Source organism: Antechinus flavipes, chromosome 4, assembly GCF_016432865.1.
Source record: "Antechinus flavipes isolate AdamAnt ecotype Samford, QLD, Australia chromosome 4, AdamAnt_v2, whole genome shotgun sequence".
Classification (NCBI taxonomy): Eukaryota; Metazoa; Chordata; class Mammalia; order Dasyuromorphia; family Dasyuridae; genus Antechinus; species Antechinus flavipes.
The window spans coordinates 103883191-103904863 of NC_067401.1; the positions used below are offsets into that span (position 1 = coordinate 103883191).

A 21673-nucleotide genomic window follows, 5' to 3' on the forward strand; every position below is an offset into this window, starting at 1 on the left:
ACTCCTAGGTCTGTATTCTAAAGAAATCAAAGAAAAGTTTCCCTTTTCTATTTGTACAAAAAATACGTATGGCGGTTCTTTTTATACAAATAACAAAGAATTGGAAACTGGTGAGTTTCTCATCAATTGGGAAATGATTGAACAAGTTATGGGATTTCATTGTAATTAACTAGTGTGCTATTAGAAATGACAAGAAGAATAGTTGCAGAAAAATCTAGAAAGATATATATGAGCTGATGTAAAATGAACTGAGCAGAAGCAGAACACTGTACATAATAATAGCAATATTGTAACAAAGATCAATTGTGAAAGATTTAATTCTGCTTTGATCAAGACAACGATCCAGCACAATTGCAAAAGACTCATTATGAAAAATGATATACAACTCCAAAAGGAGAACTAGTGAACTCTGAATGCAGAATGAAGCATATTTTCTTTTACTTTCTTTATTGGGGATAAGGGAGTTTGTGTGTTTTCTCTTGCAACATGGCTAATATGGAAATATGTTTTGCATAAATGAAATATATGAAAAATGTTATTATATTATGAAATATATGTACATGAAATAAATTATATATACATATAATTATATATGTGCATGCGTGTGTGTCTGTGAGTATCCATCATTCCAAGACTCCAACTCTGTCTGAAGCTTCAATATTTTAAGGCCAGTCATTTCTAAACCAAGAGTACCTTGTGGAGGAAGTGGGGAACAAAGACATGTTTATTCCATTTCTACTACAATGACCTACTTTAATGCATCCTAAGTTTAAAACACAGAAAACTGTTTTCTCTCCACACTCATAGACCATTCAGTAGTAAACATACCCACAGATTATATAAACTATGACAAAGCTGAATGTTTTTTAAAAGTATCACTTTAATAAATATGGTAAAATCAACAACAATTATCTTTTGGGGTGTAGGGAGCAGTTTGTCTTCTACCATATTAGAACTATACTTTCCAGATACACTTGGAGATTTAAAAAAAAAAACAGTTTCCAATAGTCTTACAATGAAAATTTACATAATTCAAAATATTGCAGTTTGCCCCAATCTGTCTTATTAAACATAATCTAATATTAGTCTCCTTTCAACTGCATTTGACTAGCAAATGTCTGTGATATCTTGGGAACCAGCAGATTGGCATCCAAATTATCTTAAATGGTCACTTCTCAGTAGGTGGCTCATAAAGTCAACTGTAAGCCAGTTAGTTATGTGGTTCATAAAAATGCCATTTAGCCAAGAGTCCTGAAAGCTCATTTAAACAGAAATAAAAGGCAGTTGAACAGCTGCAGAATGTATTTAAAAAAAAAAAAAAAAGGAAGAGTAAAGTGTTATTTTTAACACATGGCAAACTTGAGGCAAAAAAAAAAATCCATAAGCACACAAGACAGGGTGCAAACAACTCACCCAGGGAAGAGTCCAAATATAGAACCATATGGACTCAATAATTTCAGTCTATACAACACAGGTCAACCTCCCACTAAATACCTATTTTGAGGAGAAGGCTTTTATTTTTTTTTTCCTTGAAGGGATGCATATCTTCAGCAAAGTCCCCACTACAGGGTCATCAAGCATCTTGCTCTAACACTGAGAGTTTGCCAAAACAGAAAACTCTAGCCATCAGGACAGATTGCCCACATATTGTGTCAATGGTGAAGAGCCTTGCCGACAAATTAATCTGGCAGCTCCTATCTCAATAGCTCAACTGTACATACATTTTTTTTTCTTCCAAAGGAGTGCTTGCAGGAAAAGGAGAGTGTATTCACTGTCTGCCAGAAACAAAAAAAAAAAAAAAAAAATGGATAGAAGTAACAGGAAAAGGGACTTTTGAGGATTTCCCTTCAAAACACACCCCCTCTACAGTCAGATACGTCCTTCCTACATGTCTTCTAAATAGACTCTAGGATCCAGTCGCTGTTGGAGAGAGGAGTGACAGGCAGTGTAAAGTCCATCTGGGCACCTTGTTCCCTTCCATTGTGAAGTGAACCATGATCCTGGAAATACTCCTCCTCTTCATCAAAGAAGCCATTTTCCAAGGCATAAGAGCAGTCCGGGCTGGAAGCTGCTTGGCAAGCCCCCTTGTATTCCTGAATTGACTCATAGAGGGAGTACAGTTGACAGAGCAATGACATGTCCAGCTGTCGAAGGCCAACCTTTCATGGAAAAGGGGTGGGGGTAGAGAGAGAGAGAAGAAAACAAAGAGTCAGCATTTCCGTTTCACTTTGGTTCGACAGTCACATCTACATTCTGCTGGCATCTACACATTCTTTCCCTGAAGCTGATGATTCAATCCATCGAGTGGGACAGAAGTTCAAGAAAACATGAATTGTGATATCACCCCACCTCAGACAGTTACTCAGCATGTCAGGGAAGGCAGACTGCCTAGGGGCTGTACACATGCCATGGAATTATCCCTGCACTCTTTGTGATGATGCAGCAATGTTGGCACACCCTGACACCTCCAGCCTGTTTCACTGTGAACGTTGGGACACAAGCCTGACGTGCACTGTGATCTGATCAAAAGAAAGCTCACCAGGCATTGGTCTCAGAGCAGCTTCCCTCCTTTTTCCCCTGCTGGATTAAGAGACCAAGAAAATCAACAATCCTTAAGATTAAACGGCAAAGGTTTAGGGACTAGGACCACAGCACTTTGAAAAGGTTTTCCCCTAAGTAAGTGCCAAAGGATCTTGAATTATTGAATTGCAATTGTTATTTGTATTACTTTATTGCATTTAAACTTTGCAAAATACTATATCTCTATATTCCTATAAATATATATATATAATCTTATTTGATCTTTACAACAACACTGGGAGGAAGGTGTTATTATTATCTCTATTTGACAGATATAAAAACTGAGATAGATCTAGTTCAGTTACTTATCAAAGTCAAGCAGTAGTACTTTTCTGAGGAAGAATTTGAAGCTTCTGGCTCCAAGTTTACTGTTCTTATCTATGATGCTGCTTAGAGCAAATAAATGAAAAACTCAGAGATGCAAGATCCCCTCTTTATCTTAGTGAAATTGATTTCTTCTGGTGACAACTGATGATGCATCCATCAGCATCCATAGTTTCTTCAGTGAGGTCTACTCTATTGTGGATTGGAAATAGGTAATTCTAAAGCAGGACCCAAGTAGAAAGCAAGTTCCTTAATTTCCCCCAAGCTCACTTCCTTGTTATAACAGACTAAAGCATAAATTGATATGCCATATTGCTTTTCAACTTGTCCCCATCCACCACCACCACTATCATTATTACCACTGCTACCATTACCACCACCACCACCACTATCATCATTACCACTGCTACCATTACCGCCACCATCACTATCACCATCACCCAGCCCTATGGCCAGGCCAGATAGAAAATGATAAAGCATGCTGCTTATTAATATTATTGTGCTACTTCTATTCATTTTGACCATCTCATAGCATTATAGAGATGAAACCTGGATCAGAGTGAGTGAATAATACCCCCAAAAGCACCTTCATGCAAGTAGAACAAGTCAAGAGAAGAATCCTGATAGAATTTAGATAACCTTAAAGTTCTAGCTCTAACTGGTTGTGTTACCTTGAAAAAGTCATAGAATCACAGAATTTCAAGTTCAGGGGACCTCAAGAAACATTAGCACAAATCACATCTGAAAAAAAATAAATCCTAACTACATCATACCCTATAGTGGTCCTCCAGGCTTTGATAAAGAGTTAAAAAAATAAAGAAAAAAAATAAGGAAATCCTAATTACAACATACCCTACAAATGATCCTCCAGGCTTTGACCTGAAGAAAGAAAGAAAAAAAGAAAGAAAGAAAGAGGGAGGGAGGGAGGAAGGAAGGAAGAGAGAGAAAGAAAGAGAGAAAAGGAGAAAGAAAGAAAGAAAGAAAGAAAAAAAGAAAGAAAGAAAGAAAGAAAGAAAGAAAGAAAGAAAGAAATCCTAACTACAACATATCCAACAAATGGTCCTCCAGGTTTTGACCTGAAGAGCTAAAAAAAGAAAAAGAAAAAGAAAGAAATCCTAAATACAACATATCCTACAAATGGTCCTCTAGGCTTTGACCTGAAGATCTACAGGGAGGGGATATCCACCATATCAATCTCCCTAAGTAGTCCCATTCATGCACAGATCTAATTTTTAGGGAATTTTCCCTGACATCAAGTTGAACTTTGGCTCTTTGCAACTTCTGTCTGGGGCTTCTGGTTTGCTGTCTGGCATCAACTAGAACAAGTCCAATTTCTTCCCCACAAAAGTCCTCCAAATCTTTGAAGACAGCTATCAGGGTATCCCCTCCCAAGCCTATCCCGGCCTTTCTTTGCAGCTCTCTCATCCAAGCTAAACATCTCCAATTCCTTGAAGCCTCATATGCAAGGATTCAACACCTTTTCCATCCTGACTGCCCTCCACTTTGTCCCTTAGCTTGTCTCAGTGTCCTCATCTGGCCCAGTCAACTCACAAGGTTGTTGTGAGACATAAATGACATGTCTGTGAAAGTGCTTTTAAAATACATATAGGTAAGGCATCACTGGAATTATTTTTAGAGTAAGAACTCATTTAACATCAAATACTTGCAAGACATCATTCTAGACACTAGTGATACAAAGATAAAGATAAGTCTTTTCCTGGTACATCAAAAAGAGAAATGAGCTTGGAGTCAGAGGATCTGAGTTCAATACATTGTCCTGACACCTATATCAACTTGGACAAATTCATTAACTTTTCTGGCCCTAGTTTCCTCACCTGTAAAATGAGGGGGTTGAGCTAGATAATTTCTAAGGTCTAAGGTCTAAGGATAAGGTTCTAAGGAACAACTATAACCTTCTCATTCAATGGTCTTTCATGAATTTTAATCTACTAGTGGAAATATATTTATCAATCAATCAACCAATGAGGACACATATACCAGAGACAAGAAACAAAAATCAAGCAATCCCCATCCCCAAGGAACTTATCTTCCAAGGAGGGGAAAGGAGGAAGGGAGAGACATGTACAAACAACATAAACACAAAGTAAAAGAGATAAATGGGTAAGTAAGTGTTTGGAACACCAGATCTGGAGTTAGGAAGACCTGAGTAGCTGGGGGACCCTAGGCAAGTCACCTAGTCTTATTTACTTCAGTTTCTTCATCTGTAAAATGAGCTAGAGAAGAAAATGGCAAGTAACTTTGCCAAGAAAACTTCAAATGGGGTCATGAAGAGTTGGACATGATTGAACAAACAACAGAAGAAAATGAAGTTTCAACTGAGTGTTGAAGGAAACAGAAGCAGGATAAGCATATGAAATAGATAGAGCACCAGCTCTGAAGTTAAGAGGACCCGAGTTCAAATCTGGCCTCAGACGCTTAAACACTTCTTAGCTGTGTGAACCTGGGAAAGTCATTTAACCCTAAATACTTTACATTCCGCCCCCCAAAAATAAAGACAAGGTAAACTGAAAAGGAAATATATATTTATTAAGCACTTACTATGGGCCAGACACACTGCTAAGTGCTTTACATTTATTTCATTTGATCGTCTCAACAACCCTGGATGGGGTGCTATTATTATTCCCATTTGATAGTTAAGGAAACTGAAGTAGGTAAAATCACTAACTCCTAAGTAAGTTAATGTCTTTGCGGCCTAGTGCTCCATCCACTGTACCACCTTTCTGCCTAGAATGTAATATAGGCAAAGAAAATGTTCTTTATACATTTTTCCAATAAATAGAGGCAATATAAGAAAGTGGATAGAATACTGGCTAAGAATCTTCCCTCAATATTAGCTATATGACTCCAGGAAAGTCGGTTCCTACGTGCCTTAGGAAATTTGCAGAGTAGAGTTCTCACACCAGGAAATCCCTACCCTGAAGTCACAGATGGTGCATTCATTATTGACATTCATAAATTCCAATTTTACCAAGTAGGAAACTAAACTCTAGCAACAGGATAGAACCAAAGATGGTAGGATTAGGAGATAGTTCTTAGGGGTACTCTTCAAAGGAACAAACCTCTACAGCTGAATGAACATTTAGGATTCACCTCCATCACTGAAGGCACCATCTTGTATTTACATAACACCTTCTTCTGAGAAGCTGAAAGGAAGCTTTCTAGAGATTGAGCCAAATTCTCCCACTGCTACTACTGTAGCCCACATGGCAGTAGTGAAATATGAACCTTTGGAGATAGCAGTGATAAATCCTTTGGGACTATCAGAAAAAAGAGCATCCCTAGGAATCAAGGGTCCTTAGTCATCATCCCAGCTCCCCCATTTGACTTGAAACTTTATGGAAATCACTCCCCTTCACTCTAATCTTCAATTTCCTTGTAAAATTAGTTTAATTGGACCACATGAGCCCTATCTCAGTTCTAACATGTTATGATTCTATGTAGTCATTTATTGCCCTCCCCCACTTTTTTTTGTTGTTTCTGAATGGTATCTGACAAACTGGAAGTAATTGGTGAGCCTCCAAAGTCTTATGCCTTGTAGTAAAAGCTGGTTTCAGATAATTTAGAGCAACCCCTTCATATTATAAGTGAGAAAACTAAAGTTCAAGCACTTAAAATATCTTGTTCAGGGTCATACAGTTATGAAAAAGAGGGAGCTAGATGGCACAGTAGACAGAGCACAGCCATGGAGTTAGGACCTGAGTTCAAATGTGACTTCAGACACTTAACTATTACTAGCAGTGTGACCCTTAGCAAGTCACTTAACTCCAACTGCCTCCCAAAAAAAAAAAAAGTTACTAAAAAGAATAGCCAGAACCTGAACTCAGGTTATATTAAAAAAAACAAACCCACATATATTTACAAGTAAGTAGGAGTATTAGAAATGAACCCTGAATGCCACATATTTGTGTTCAAATCGGGTCATACTTCAGATAGTCACATGTCTTTCTTTGGTTTCTGGCATTTCCCTGTATTCTGCAAGGCTTAGGCCAAAGTCAAACCATCTTTCACGCTATCTGCAGATCATCTCATCTAGGCTGATCATATCTCTGGTCTTAAGCTTCTTTCTAAATGATTGGCCTTCAGAGGTAAACGTGGTGTGAGCAAATATGTGTATGCACAATTTCTGGTTTTGTAGGAAACCAAACTGGACTCGGCAGTGATAGCAAGAGCATTCCTTTCCTTGGGGATCTCAAGAACCTTAGCACCTTCCCCACACCTCATGTTTCAGATTACACAGGCTAGTTGTATATTTACGAAAAGAAACTAGACCAGGTAATTTTAAAGTCTCTCCCAATTCTAAAATGGTTTAGTATTTTTCAAATGGAACTCATCCCATTATGCAGAATCATAAACTGATTCATCTCTAAATTAACTCAAAAAGATGGAAAATGACTGAACAAATCTCTATCAAAATGGGGGGGGGGTAGAAAATAACCAAATCATGAGAAATGGATTCCACAAATTCAAAGCATGAGGATTAATATTTTCTGGGCCATAATTGGGCCTATAATTATATTTTTAAAAGACATCTATGGTGTTTTATAACCAATTCTGATATACAGCAACCATCCAGAAATTGAAATGATTCATTCTGGGCATCTCAAATGTATTGCTGAGTTATTTAAATACAAACTGATATAAGAGATCCTAGAATTACACTCTCATTACTGCCTAATAGTGAAGAAATTCGTAAATGGCAAGAACCAAAAAAAAAAGCTGCCTCCAAGACTTTTGAGATAATTTGTGACTCTTGTACCTATGGCTCAGAGACTAAACTAAAAATGACTGCCAGAAGTCCTTTCCAGTCCATGACTTGCTGCTAGCCCAAAAGCTGTTCTAGTCTTTTCTTCTTATGCTACTTTTTCCAGGTTTATAACAAGGGCTCACCTGCTATAAACTCTTGGCTAAGGGCAGGAACCAGAATAGGGCTGAGTTTAGACCTTTTTGAACTGAAACACACCTGATGACTAATAAACCAACCTCTTTAGAGGGTGTGATCCAGTCCTGAAAACAGATTTGGCAAAGGAAGAATGAGTCAAGCTATACAATCTATTACACAATTCTCCGGATGCCAAATGTTTAGAATAAGTAATTAACAAGGCTTTAAATACAAACCTACACATGTCCCACTTTCCAAATGGAAAGTTTTCTCCTTCCCAATCATGCTAAAGAACCGACATTCTCCTCTAACTTCTCAGAAGATCCCTACATACAAAAAGTCATGAGGCTATTAGTCAAATGAACAATGCCAGCTTTCCTAGCTGGATCATACCTTATCCAGTCAAAAGTAGCCAAGGTTGCCGTAGCAACTTTACAAGTTAAAGTTGGAAAAGCTGAAAATGCTTAGTTTGGCATTCGTTACTTTCCATGAGTTGGCCCTAATCTACTTTTTTGTCATATCCCCTCACTAATGCATGCATTCTCTCTATTTATTCATACATACATATATACATATACATTTACATAGATATACATAGTACTGTATATTTTTTTCTATGATACAACCAGACTGGACCACTTGCCACTTCCTGACCCAAATCTTCATTTCCCCCACTTTGCTCATACCTGTCCCTTGCTGCCTAAAGCTAGAAAGGTGGCACAGTGGATAGAGTGCAGGACCTGGAATCAGGCACTTCCCAAGTTCAAATCCAGTATTCCAAAACTCAGATACTTATTAGTTGTATTACTCTAGTCAAGTCACTTAACCCTGTTTGCCTTTGTTCCTCATCTATAAAATGAACTGAAGAAGGAATTGGCAAACTATTACAGTATCTCTGCCAAGAAAAGACCAAATGGGGTCACAAAAAGTTGGACACAACTGAAAAACAACTCAACGACACTAACTCCCCTTCCCCCAACCTAGGGAGTTCTTGACTCCCAATTTTATTTATTAAACTCCTATCCATACTTTGATATAACTGACTGCCACCACCTGTCTGAATCTTCCCTAATGTCAGTATTTGTGTAAATGTGCTTTGAAAGCAAACTTGTTTTGCTATATTTTGTTGTCATCAGGCAAGAGATGAGTATTTCACTGATAACTTGCAGAAGATCATTCTGTTTTTCTGTGGTTAAACCCTTTCCAAAGGGGCAGCTTCAAGACTCAGTTTATAGATTTAGATTTTCACAGAGCTTTTTCTAATCACCCCAATTTAAAAAGATCTTTTCCCTCTTCTAATTCCTATTGTACACTGTTACATTCTTACGGCATTTCTTCTAAATGCATAAAATAAAACACAAGGTTTCAAAGGAAACCAATTATATTAAAATGCAATTATCAATACCTATATAGGTGTATGTATACATACATATGTATCATATGTTCAAAGTTCATGGACCACATGTTAAAAACCCCAGTTCTAGACTTTAAAATTTTTTTTATTCTGAATTTAAGAAACAAAAGAAGCATTTCAATAATATAATAGATTAGGAAAAAAAGACTGTACATGAAACTGCAAATCAATTATGTACACTTGCTATTCCTCTTAAATATAATAAAGTTATACAACAATAACTACCATAAGAAACAAATATAAAACCATTCTAAGCAGCTTCTATTTATCAGTTCTTTCTCTGGATGAAGATAGTATCCCTAAACTTTGATAGGAATGACTACTACCTGTCTGAATCTTCCCTGATGTCAATATCTGTAGAAATATGCTTTGAAAGCAAACTTGTTTTGCTGCCTTTTATTGTTGTCATCAGGCAAGAGATGAGTATTTCTCTGATAACTTGGAGGAGATCATGCTGTTTTCCTGTGGTCAAGCCCTTTCCAAAGGGGCATCTTGGGATAAGTGTACACAAAGAGTTGCCTGTTCCCTCTCCTGCCTCTTGGTTGTGTTCTTTATACACAATTCTGTAACTGTTAAAGAGCCATTAACCAAGTAAGTCCTGCTTTATCCCAAGAAGCTCCCACTGTGGGATTTTGTGCTTTTGTTACCTGTGCTGGGATCACTTTCTTCTTTCCTTTCCTTTAATATTCTTATTGGATCTGTTTGATGCAAGGCACTTAGGAAATGGTGAAAGGCTCAATTCTCCACCCTAAAACACATCCATCCATTTTAAGTCCAGTACTGCAGGAAATACAAAACGAGTAAGATATGGTCCTTAGTCTCAATGAGTTTAAAATCCAATTGGGGAGATAAAACAAATAAGACTGTATATCAGTAGCTTCTTAAGAGCAGGAACTAATTTCTGCCTTTCTTTGTATCTTCAACTTTAGTATAGTGCCTGACATAAAGTAAGTGCTTAATAAATGTTTTTTGCTTGACTAAAATAACCACACTATAAGACAGCAAGTATGAAAATGAAATCTACAGTTATATTCAAAAACATATGGAGAATATTAATAAAAATGTGTGTCTTTTCAGGAGAAAAAAATTCACACAGAGCAATTCTCTAATATCTATTCCATAAACAAGGAGTATTTGTTATGTTAGTGATTTAATCCCATTTTTCTTAGGGTAGGGAGCTCAGCCTCCCAAGTAACAGCTGCACACAAGAAATCAAGTTCTTATTGAAAGTAGCTTTGTTTTTAAAAACAGAAGTTAATTTCATCCTGAAAAAAAACAGAATTTTAAAGAGTTTGTGGTTTGAAAAAATCCTAGATTTTAACAACAATTAGGAACAATCAACTAATTTCTATTGCTTAAAAGTGTTAATGCAATTCCTTCCTCTCTCTTTGTTTAAACTTCCAGCTTCCTTCCTGTCTGATCACTGATTCTTCTTCTCTCCCATACACATAACCTAGTGTTTAGAAAACAGGTGGTTTCCCAATATGGTACAACTTTCACAAAGGGACCAGACTTGAATCATATTTACCACTGTGTTTCCTTTTGCCTTTGAACTTTAAAAAATGACAAAGGAAGCCCCATCAAGATATTTAAAGAGGGGGAGGAAAATCCAGACTCCTTGGAATCTGGTTTCAGGACATATGGTCCTATAGCAAATGTCCTTTACTAGGTCTGGAGTTTGGAGGAGAGGTGGTTTCTTTATGAAATTGTCCTATTTAGCTTTTTTTTTTTAAGATCAGTAATAGAGACTGTCTAAATAACAGTGCCTCCCCTCTGATGGCTCTTGCCAATTTATTAAAAATTGGCAATGTATAAGTATGTGTATATAGATGTTTTGTGTGTGTATATCTCATTTGTACATGGTTATTTTCATGTTGTCTCCCCCATTTGATTGTGAGTACCTTGTACAATTGGACATTTTTGCCATGTAGGCATTTTCCCCTTTGTATGATCAATGATTAGAATACTTGGCACATAATACACAATAAATATTTAATGACTGATTATAGTCATTGATAGTATTCAAAATGTTTCACATGACCCATCTGACCCTGACAAACCGCTAGAGAAAGCAGTTCATTCACCCCCATTTTACAGATAAAGGCAGCTGTGGCATTTTAAAGCTTCAGAGTGTTTCCTATATATTGAGTCTCAAATCAATCCTTAAGTATTATAGTTATTGTTATGCCCATTTTACAGGAGAGGAAATGACTAAGTTTAAATAATTTCCGCAGGGTCACATGATACATCTAAGATAGAATTTGATAGGACTTTCTGACTATAAACCCACTGCTCTGCAAGATATGCCATACTATAGATAAGAAACTGAGGGATTACCCAATTTACCCAAAGTGAGAAAGCTGGTCAGTGACCGCCAATCAATAACCATTTATGAGACACCTAATATGTACCAAATCCTGTGGCAAACACAAATATAAAGAATGGAGAGGGAGTCTCTTCTCTGCTTGGAGACAACAAATAAATATCTACAAACATGGTACATACAAGATAAATAGGAAATAATCAAAAGAGGGAAGGTACTGGAATGTAGGGATTTAGGCTTCCTGTAAAAGGTGGGATTTTAGTTGAACTATCAGGGAAGGCAGGAGATACAGATATGAAGAGAAAAAGCATTTTATACATGAAAGACAGACTGGGAAAAGGTCTAAAACTGGGAAATGGAGAGCATTGTTCAAGGAGCAGCAAGGAAATAAGCATCATTGAATTGAAGAGTACATGGCAGGTACAAGTTATAAGAAGCCTAGAAAGGTCGGTGAGGGTCAGATTATGAAGGACTTTAAATACCAAACAGAAGGCTTTGTATTTGATCCTAAAGATGACAAAGAAGCTTATTTTAGTGATGTGGTTGGATCTGTGCTGACAAATTCAGTTCTTTCGATTTCTCGATAGCATGATAGAGCTGAGAGACTGACAGAAGTTAAATGACTCATCCAAAATCCTACAAACATTAAGCTGGAGAGGAAATATTCAAACTCATAACTTCTAATTCCAAAATTTTTGTCTTTTCCACTGCACTATGGTGATTTCCAATGACATTCTTCTATAGTAGAAAAGACAGACAAAAGGAAAATAATAATGAAATTAATCATCTGTATCACTAATAGCTAGCTGTTTCTCTAAAACAGAGGAGTATATTAATAAGTTTTAAAGAATCTTTAAAAATAATAAGGCAGATTTCTAAACACTAAATGGCTGATTAAGCTATTTAGAGAATATAGATAAAAATAGCCTCCTCTTCCAAATGTGCACAAAACCAGAGGAAAATGAGCAAAATTATTACTCAACCATGTACTCTATATCTAAGAAGAAAGAGCCCAGAGAAGAAGAATCAAGAAAGCATCTTGGATTCACTAGTGAAACCCAGAAATGATAATACAAGTTACCATTTTCTCCACCTCCAAAGTTTTCCATCCCTAACACCACCACCAACCACCATTGCATAGACATATGATCCTAGTGGGATAAATTACCATGACCTCTCCTCATGTGGTGAAGGATTCTTTAAATCTGAAGCTATTTCAGAGGGATGTCATACACCTGAATTTTTCTAAAACTAATACAAGTATAATTTCGTGGCTTTTATTGTCATTAACTGAACATATGTACTTCTTGACTCCCCAATTAGAATGTAAGTTCTTCAATGATGAGGATTGTTTCATTCTTTCTACTTGTTTCCACAGAATTATGCCTGGTAAATAGTAGGCACTAAATAATCACCATACATTTTCTTTTCATTTTATCCTTTACTCACATTCCCATATTATTACAATATTCCCATATTATATCCTCTCCTAGACGGATTTAGTGCAGAAAGTTTCACCAACTCTCACTTGACTTTTTCCAGAAAACCTAATGGATTCAGTAGTTAGAGGGTTGAACTCCAAGGCAAAAGTATAAGCTGTCTTGCCTGTGGCAATTCATATTAAAGAAGTATAACCAGCCATCTGATTTTACTTGAGTTTCAGACTTTAGTTCACTATTAAGAGTGGCCCAGCGTTGTGGCCACCTCTGAAGAGTGCTGGAGTTCAGCCAACAAAACAAGGGAAAAGAAAAAAAGAATCATCAAAACAGAAATTGCCCCATATCAGGTTATTTTTCCTGGAGAATTGTCTCAATGGAATAAAAACTCACATTCAACTTCCAGAGGCCCTTGATGATCCCAACATACATCTCTGTATCAAGTGTTTTGACCACAGGAAAAATGAGCAACCTTTCTTTAGCTATGCCTAATTATCATTTACCAACATCTGGAGGGTGTGAACAAAGAAACGTGAGAGAAGTGAAGCAAGACCTCTTAGGAATGACATTGAGCAAGAATGGAGGAAATATCTGGGCTAAACAGCATCAGGACTGGTTTCCTGCTAAGGAGGGTTTGGAGGGGATTGGCTCTTCCTACTCCCAAGACTATCAAAAACTTAAGTTTTTCATACTAAAGGAACTGTATATATAGGGCATTGTTCCAGGGGAATCATTAGAGACCAAAGCAACAAAACTTCAAACAGCTGTTTGCTAACAGCAAATGGAAAGCATGTGAACAAGGTAAGCACAACTCTATCTCTTCAGGCCCCCCCTACTCTATACTGCTAAAGATCAAAGCTGCAAAACATCAAAAAGGTATCTGCTATTGGTGCCTATCAGAACTACTACTCTTTTCCCTCCTGCATCTTCTGCCTCCTTCTTCCCCCCTTTTTTTACTCTGGTGAAGTGGAAATGTGGAGAATGGTTCCTGGAACCTTCCCTGCTATAAAAACTTAAAGCATCACTGGGCAAGGAAAGCCATCAGGAGTATGGTATCAGAACAGAAAAACTCAGCACAGATGACAAAGGATTGAACACCAAGAAACCTTATAGCATGTCTGTATTTAAGCTAGTTCATCATCAATAAGGAATTGCTGTGAAAATGTCCTCAAGGACCTATGGACAATTTTTCACAAAAGCATCTAAAGAGTAGATAATATTGAATCTTCTGTGCCAGACCATCATGCTACCCAAAACGATCTTCTCCTTAAGGAAAAAAAGATACTACATGTAGAAAATGCTATCTACATATAAAGAAAGAATTCTGGAAACTGAATGTGCATGGAGGCATAGTATTTTCACCCTTTATAGTTTGCTTAGTATTTTTTCTTTCTTGTGTTTTTTCCCCCTTTTGATCTGATTTTTTTTTTTTTTGCACAGTATGGCAAATAGAAATATGTTTGGAAGAGATGCACATGTTTAGCCTATATTGGATTGCTTGTTGTAGGGGAGAGAAGGAGAGGAAGAGAAATTTGCGGGTTTTGCGGGGGTGAATGTTAAAAACTATCTTTGCATGTATTTGGAAAAAGAAAAGATATTACATGAAGGCACAGTAGGTGAAAAATGTATAGAGGTGAAAGAGACATTACAAAATAATCTAATCTGATCTCATGATCACAGCATTCTTTCTATCACACTACACAATAAGAAGAGCATGTTTTATAGTAAAAATTAAAATGAGGCTTCTCCTATACCCAGACTTTTAAACAAATAGCAGTTCCAAAAGACACCTAAAAATTCTCTTATTTTGTTCAATACAAAAGGCCTATAGGAAATTGAAACCATTTTGTTCCTTTATAGACTTGGGGATGGAATTTTACTTTTTAGGGACCCAAACTCCTCCAGGATATTGGTTTAATATGCAGGGCAAGGAACTATATTTCTCTAGGGGTAGTTGGTTACTCAAGCTAATGTTTACCTCCAGGAAGCATCTGAGAGGCTCATTAATAGTGCCATTCCATACATTTAAGGGCTGATAAATTCAAGGAAACATTTTTTATTTACAGTGAGTGATCCAGGAAGGGAAGAAAGCAGAGCTGGTTATGGAAACTAAACCTTTTATTTCTTAAATTTCAAAAGAAAGGCTGTCCCTCGGCAGCCCCTTTCATTCCAGGAACTCAAAGTTCTCTACAAATTTAATGTTTCCGATTCATGTAGGATTGGGAAGCCAAAATCACTATATCTACACCATAAAGCCTAGAGTAGTAGTAACATTAGGGGGAAAAAACTCCAGGATACATTTCTATAAAGTTCTTTTGATGTAGGCTGAAAAACCAGGCTCCCAGGCACATCCAGGCTGTTTAATGGCTTCACAGGTCAAAGGTCCTTCCTCTTCTGGTTTCTGTAGCCTATGATTCCAAGTTTCTTTGTGACTCTATAAAATCCAAATATTAACTTGTTGTAAGTATGTTACAATCTACCTGTAAAGGATAGTCTGTATATAATTCTGAAAAAAGAATATTCTTATTTTTTAAGCTAAATTTTTCAAAGTAGAGTTCCAGTGATGCTAAATTGGTAAGTTCTAGAAGCATTCCTTGGAAAAATGTGATATGTCCTATTATTTTAGGATTATTTCTATAGAAAATTGACCAATGTCATGCCTCTTTCCAATTGCTACTATGATTCCAATTTCTTTTAATTTTTTTCAATAGTTTTTCATTTTTCCAAATTCATATACAGAGAGATTTCAATATTCATTTTGTAAAAGTATGTGTTCTAAATTTTTCTCCCTCCTATCCTTACCTGCTCTCTCCCCAAGACAGCAAGTCATCTTTTAATCCTTTTAAACATCCTTTCATATTTGTCATGTTGCATAATAAAAAATTTATTCCATTTTTAAGAGAAACAAGATATGTGTATAAATATACCAACAAAACAAACCTATTAAATTTTGTATTGAAACTGCTTTCTTCTGTACAGAGTTAATCACCACTTAGGAGCCAAGTGTTCTTGATGCTGGTTGGGGTTCATCTTTTTTCTCCCACCCTCTGAATTTAGGCACTCCCTCAAAGTTCTGACTTTATTTTTCTTCTCTTCTGATCCTCTCTACTCCTGAATATCACATCACATTTTTACTTCTAATTCTGACCTGATCAGGCTCATGAGAATAAACTGCTTATTGGACATTTCTGCCTGAATATCCTACTTGCTTCCTAACTTCATCAAATTCATAAACTCCTTTTGTGAAACTCCATCATGGCATGAAGGTAACCCAAGGTTTTTAAGACTATACCAATAGCATATCCCTGCTATGTTCTATGAAAACAGCCTAAGTATAATCGTGGCAATGACGGCCTATTTGTTGTCTGAGGGCCAAGCTAGCTAAGCATAAAAAGGGTCATCACCAGAAGGTAGCTCCTAAGTAATACAGATCTAATGAATAAAAAAAAAATCAGTTTTTAAAAATGTCTCTTTGGATGAAGCAGACATGTATAGAATGATGAAGATGTAAAGTGGATAAAATTAATCATTTTTGGAAGAAAAAATTCCTACATTGGATATCTCTCCTTCAAATTCCTCACATTTTTTTATTCAGACTTCACATTCAAATTAAGCTTTTTTCCCCATTTAACTACAACACAAATTAGATCACAGTATTTGTATAGATGTCTTTTCCCTTTACGAGATTGTAAGCTGCTTAATGATAGGGACTATGTCTGGTTCATCTCTGTGGCGCCAACAACTAATACAATGAATTGTATACTGTTAGGCATTTATTATGTGTAGATTAGAAATCAATGTCCCATATTGAACTTATTCCTGGCCCTGTATTAGTTGTCAGTCTCTCCAAATTTGGAGTTTCTCACCAGATCCATATCTTCTAGTTTTCTAAGACCTACTACTGGCTTTGTTCTATTAGCACTATCTCTGAGAACCCCAGAGTCTCTTCCATGTGGTAAGATTTCTCCTCCTGACTTTCCTATTTCTATTTATGGGATTGGCATTCTCTTAATCATCAAATCTAGGAAGGACATGTTTGACTTCTTCCCTTGTGATCTTCCCCACTTCCAGTCAGTTATGTCACAATACTAATCTCCAACACTTCCCCAAAACAAATACCTTTCTATCTCTAAGGCCTCCACCTTAGTTCAAACAATGATTATTACCTCCAGTGTGGAGTACAACAGCCTCCCAAAAGATTTTCTCATTTCCAGACTTTCCCTTCTCTAGTCACTTAGCACAGTGCCTGGCACCTAGTAAGTGCTTAATAAATATTTATTGACTTATTGATTGTCTACATTTTCCAGCATTTTCAGACTAATCTTCCTTTTGTACAGACTTGGTCATGCTATTTTTCCACTTATGAAGCAACACTGGTTCTCCCTTACCCATCAGATAAAGTCCATCTTCTTAAGTCTTTCAAAGCCGTCCACCATTTGTCTTCAATTCACTTTTTTCCCTGTTTCTCTACAACCAATATGTTCTACTACAACCAAACTGAACCACTCACATTTCTCAAGAGGTTTCTATGCTTTCTCCCATTTTAATGAATTCCAGCTCTCCTCTCCACCTGGGAAACCTCTACTGCCACAATTTTCTACTTACTGGAATTATGTTCATCTCTGAAAGCCAATGCCACCTTATACATGAAGTCTTTCCTTAACACCCCAACCAGAAGTGAACTTAATCTCCTAGAGTTCTATTAAAATTGTTGAACTTCTTTCATGGCAGTTGTATTTTTGTAGACCTATGAACTCATCATTATAGCCATTCCCTCCCTTGCAAATTCCAACCCAACCGAATATCTTTTTATCCTATGAGTTTTAGTCATGAAATTTTATCATAAATCTTCCCTGATATATACCCTCATATTATAGTTATTTACATTCATTTCTTATCTCCTTTACTCTATTGTAAATTCCTTAAGGACAAAGACACCTCCCTCCATACATGTCAATAAATTATAGGCCTTTTAAAAAACTTCTTTTAAAAAGCTGGTTGAATGTAGCAGAATACTTTTTAAGGCTCCAGTGGCATTTCTTGAAAGATACTTGTCAAGACTTACAGTCATACTTTATCTTCATCACATCTGAATTTCAGATGAACCAAATATAGATGTTTGTTTTTCTGTGATGCAAATAATCAGGTTTAGAGAAAGCTTAGGTAGAAGGCATAATTACAAAGATAATGCTATAGTCCATTCTTCATGTTGCACTAAGAGAGAAACTCAACTACATCAGAGGCCTGAAAAATATCTATCCTAAGGAAAAGGATCTACATCAATATGGCAAGACTCCATCAACATCCTTACAAACTACAAGTTCCCAATTAAAAAAAAATGTTTGTTAGATATCCCAGTTTCTTGTTCAAACCTGTAAGTTAAACATACCACCCAGTTGTTTTTATCTTCTTCACCTCATGTTTCTGCTGCTTGCCCCACTCAGAGTCAACCTGGTGGTTATAGACAGACATCTAGTCACAGTCTAGATATAGCTCTGACAGCTAAGTGGTAAAATGAATAGAATCCCTTGCCTGGAGTCATAAAGACTCATGTTGAGTTCACATCTGGCCTGAAATCCTGGGCAAGTCACTTAACCCTGCTTGCCTCAATTTCCTTTGTAAAGTGAAGGTGAAGGAAACGGCAAATCATTCCAGTATTTCTATAAAAAAAAAAAAAAAAAAAAAAACAAACCCAAATGGGGTCAATGAAAAGGAGGACACACTTAAACAACAACAAAGTTATGGTCCAACTTATCCCCTTGTTTGCTGTTGACACCCACCTTTATAAAGATTGACATGGTATTAAGTAGTTTGGTAAAATATGTGAGAAATATAAGACTTCATTAAGGATGGAAAATCCTCTGACAGGCCAAAACGTTGGGGATAAAACCAGAGAATTACAAAATGTTTCATATTCCTTTTCTACTTAGAGGTAGCCCTTGCAAGACTACTACCTCTGTTTCAGAGGACCTTTGGACAAATCCTGGCTTAGGAATATAACATGTAACTCGAGGCAAATGACTTAAGGTTTTCAAGATCACAGTTTCTTTACCTGTAAAAAACAGTTCAACTACATGATCTTTGAAGTTCCTTGCAGCTCTAATATTTGTGATGCTCTGATCAGATGGGTACAGAAAGTGAGTAACAGTCAACAGTAGTAATACTACTACTAGCTAGTTTTAATATAGCATATTTTGCAAATACTATCTTTTTAAACCTCACAACAACCCCAGGAAGTAGATGTCATGATTATTATTTCTATTTTACAAATGAATAAATTGAAGAAGAGATCTGTCCAGAGTAGCACCAAGAACCTGAGGTCTGGATTTTAACTCAAATTCTCGTCTCCAGGTTCAGCATCCTATCCACTGTGCTTCTTAACTGCCTAGCTTCATATATATACAGAGAGCTTAGATTCAAAGTGTTTCCATAGGGGAGTCTATTTAAAAGCAAAGAATCCCCTTATTTCCCTCAATTTACTTTTAGAGGGAAATTTGATTTGCTTGTGTTTGCTTAAAGTACTTTACACTTGTTCTGGAAAACAAAATTTAAAATAGGAGACAGTAAGAGGCATGGGATAGAGTTAAATAAATATCTCCTGGAGTTTGGGTAGGCCACCTAAAGCAGACTCTGTAGTCAAACCACCAAAATTTCCCTTGCTTTCCCTCTGACGGGATTCCACCCATGTAAGAGAAAATGCAGAAAAGTTTCCTTGTTGCTTTCCCTTGCTAAAACAAATCTATGCTATCCACAGCACAAATGGAACACATCAGTCTATAAATGACATGTGTTTCCAAAAGAATTTGGGAAATCTAAATACTTATATCCACATCCACAAACTTCTTTGTTACTTTAATAGCCAACAAGTAACCCATATGGAGGGAAGTTGAAAGGATGGTACTTTTTAAGGTAGGGAAAGGGTATTAGAGCTATAAGAGCTGAATGAGATTAAAGCCGCTACCAGACAGCAAGGTTAATTTTCTGCTTACACAGCCATCTATGGGGCCGGAGCATCAGAGCTGTAATCGGATTCTCAGAGGGGCCCCCAGAGGAAAGGGGGAGGTATTCTCCAATCTGTTGTCTCCACTAGCTGCAGGACAAAAAGCCTTTCTCCAGAGTAGGTTAAACACTACCACCCAGCTTCACAGCCCATAACCACCCACCCAGAACTAAAAGTCTCTCCCCTATAGGAGGAATATATATTTCACTCTGGGATAAGAGAAAATGAGGCAGCTTCCCCAAACGCTGAAACACCCCCCCCCCCCAACACACCTCTCTTCGCTGATGGTCGTAGGCCAGCGGGGAAACCATTTCCCAAATGGGTTTTCAAAGTCACCAACGACAGTCCCCTGAGCCCCTGGCCACAGTCTTTAGAAGCTGGAACTTTAACTGGAACCAATCCTGCCTACAGGAGAAGGCAATGAAAGAGGGGGGAGGGGAGGTTTTCTCCCACTCTAGAGCGGGTGCCTGGGGCAGCGGAGGGTCGAGAGGTCAGAGTTAAAGAGAAAGAAAGAGTGAGCTTGCAGAGGTGAAGACAACAGAAGCAACGGCGCCAGAAGCAAGAAGCAAGAAGGCTCCAGAGGAGCTAGAGGCGCTCATAGCAAAGTTCCCTCCTGCTCAACCCGGGCTGTTTCAATCTAAAGGGTGTAAGTGAGCATAGCAAACTTTTCCGAGGCTGGAAGAAATGAGCCAAGAGAAGAGAGAAGGGAGAGGAAGCCTCAGCCTGCTTCCTCTCCGATCTCCTGGAACCCCCTTCTTACCATCTCTTTGCGGAGCAGAGCCAGGGCAGCGTCCAGGTTGGGGGGCTTGGGAAGCAGCGCCGCCGTCCGCCCCCCGCTGCCGCAGCAGCCCCCAGCCCCTCCGCGGCTCAGCTCGTCCTGGATGCGGGATTTCTGAGCGTACAGCCGCTCCAGGTGCCGCCAGCCTCCGGACGCGCCCCCACCGGACGAGGAGTTAAGCAGTCCGCTCAGGCTTTTGGGCAGGGGAGGCAGCCCGTCCACCCGCAATCCTCGCACCGCGCTGTTGTTGCTGCTCCCGCCGGCAGTCTCGGCGGGCCCCGAGCCGCTCATCCCGGCCATAGTCCAGCACGCGCGCCAGCACACGCCCAGCGGCCGGCTCCGACTCTGGTTCCAGCCCCGATTCGACTGCCTCTCCAGCCAGAATCCAGAGGGACAGGCTCACCCCGGGCCCGCCCCCTTCCCCGGCCCCCCGCCTGCCCCGCCCACTTCCCTTTCCCTTCTTCTGGCCTCTTACTCTCCCTCTCTCCGCAGACTTCCCCTTCCTCCTCCCCAAACTGGGTCCTCTCCGTCCTTACCCCACTCCCTATTCCTATCTCACTTTACCTGTAGCAGCTCCCTCTGAGCTCAGTCTTTGGAGATCAGGGTGCTGGAAGTATCCCGACTAACATGAGGAAATACCCCTTCGCCCCCTTCACATCCAGCAATCATTTATTAAGCACCTACCAAAGACAAAAGCACAGTAACTTCTTTCCTCAAAGTGCTTACATTCTATTTGGGTATAAATAATGTAGATACGTATTATATAGGCTGTATATAGAAATTTTTTCCATGCAGATAGAATGTGCATATTTCACTATATGGTTATAGAATATGCATAGTCTGTAGAAATAGGCATATCTCTACATTCGTAGCAAATGAAATACAAATAAATAATGATATATAATAATTTCCAGGATG

The 21673-nt window shown here is 38.1% G+C and overlaps 1 protein-coding gene across 1 annotated transcript; it reads right to left on the bottom strand.

Moving 5' to 3' along the window:
* Positions 1 to 860: 860 nt before the first annotated feature.
* On the bottom strand, positions 861 to 21148 carry FAM89A (family with sequence similarity 89 member A). The gene is made up of 2 exons (XM_051993653.1): positions 20738 to 21148; positions 861 to 2159 (listed from the first exon to the last, which is right to left on the bottom strand). The coding sequence occupies exons 1-2, from the start codon at positions 21053 to 21055 to the stop codon at positions 1896 to 1898; spliced, it is 582 nt and encodes a 193-aa protein (XP_051849613.1). The 5' UTR covers positions 21056 to 21148; the 3' UTR covers positions 861 to 1895.
* Positions 21149 to 21673: the final 525 nt, after the last annotated feature.

Bases quoted from the DNA above. Each gene is read 5' to 3' on its own strand.
- FAM89A (XM_051993653.1), bottom strand. From the start codon at position 21,055: ATGGCCGGGATGAGCGGCTCGGGGCCCGCCGAGACTGCCGGCGGGAGC. The intron at 2,160-20,737 runs GTAAGAAGGGGG...TTTCCATGAAAG, and splicing joins CTCTGCTCCGCAAAGAGATG to GTTGGCCTTCGACAGCTGGA.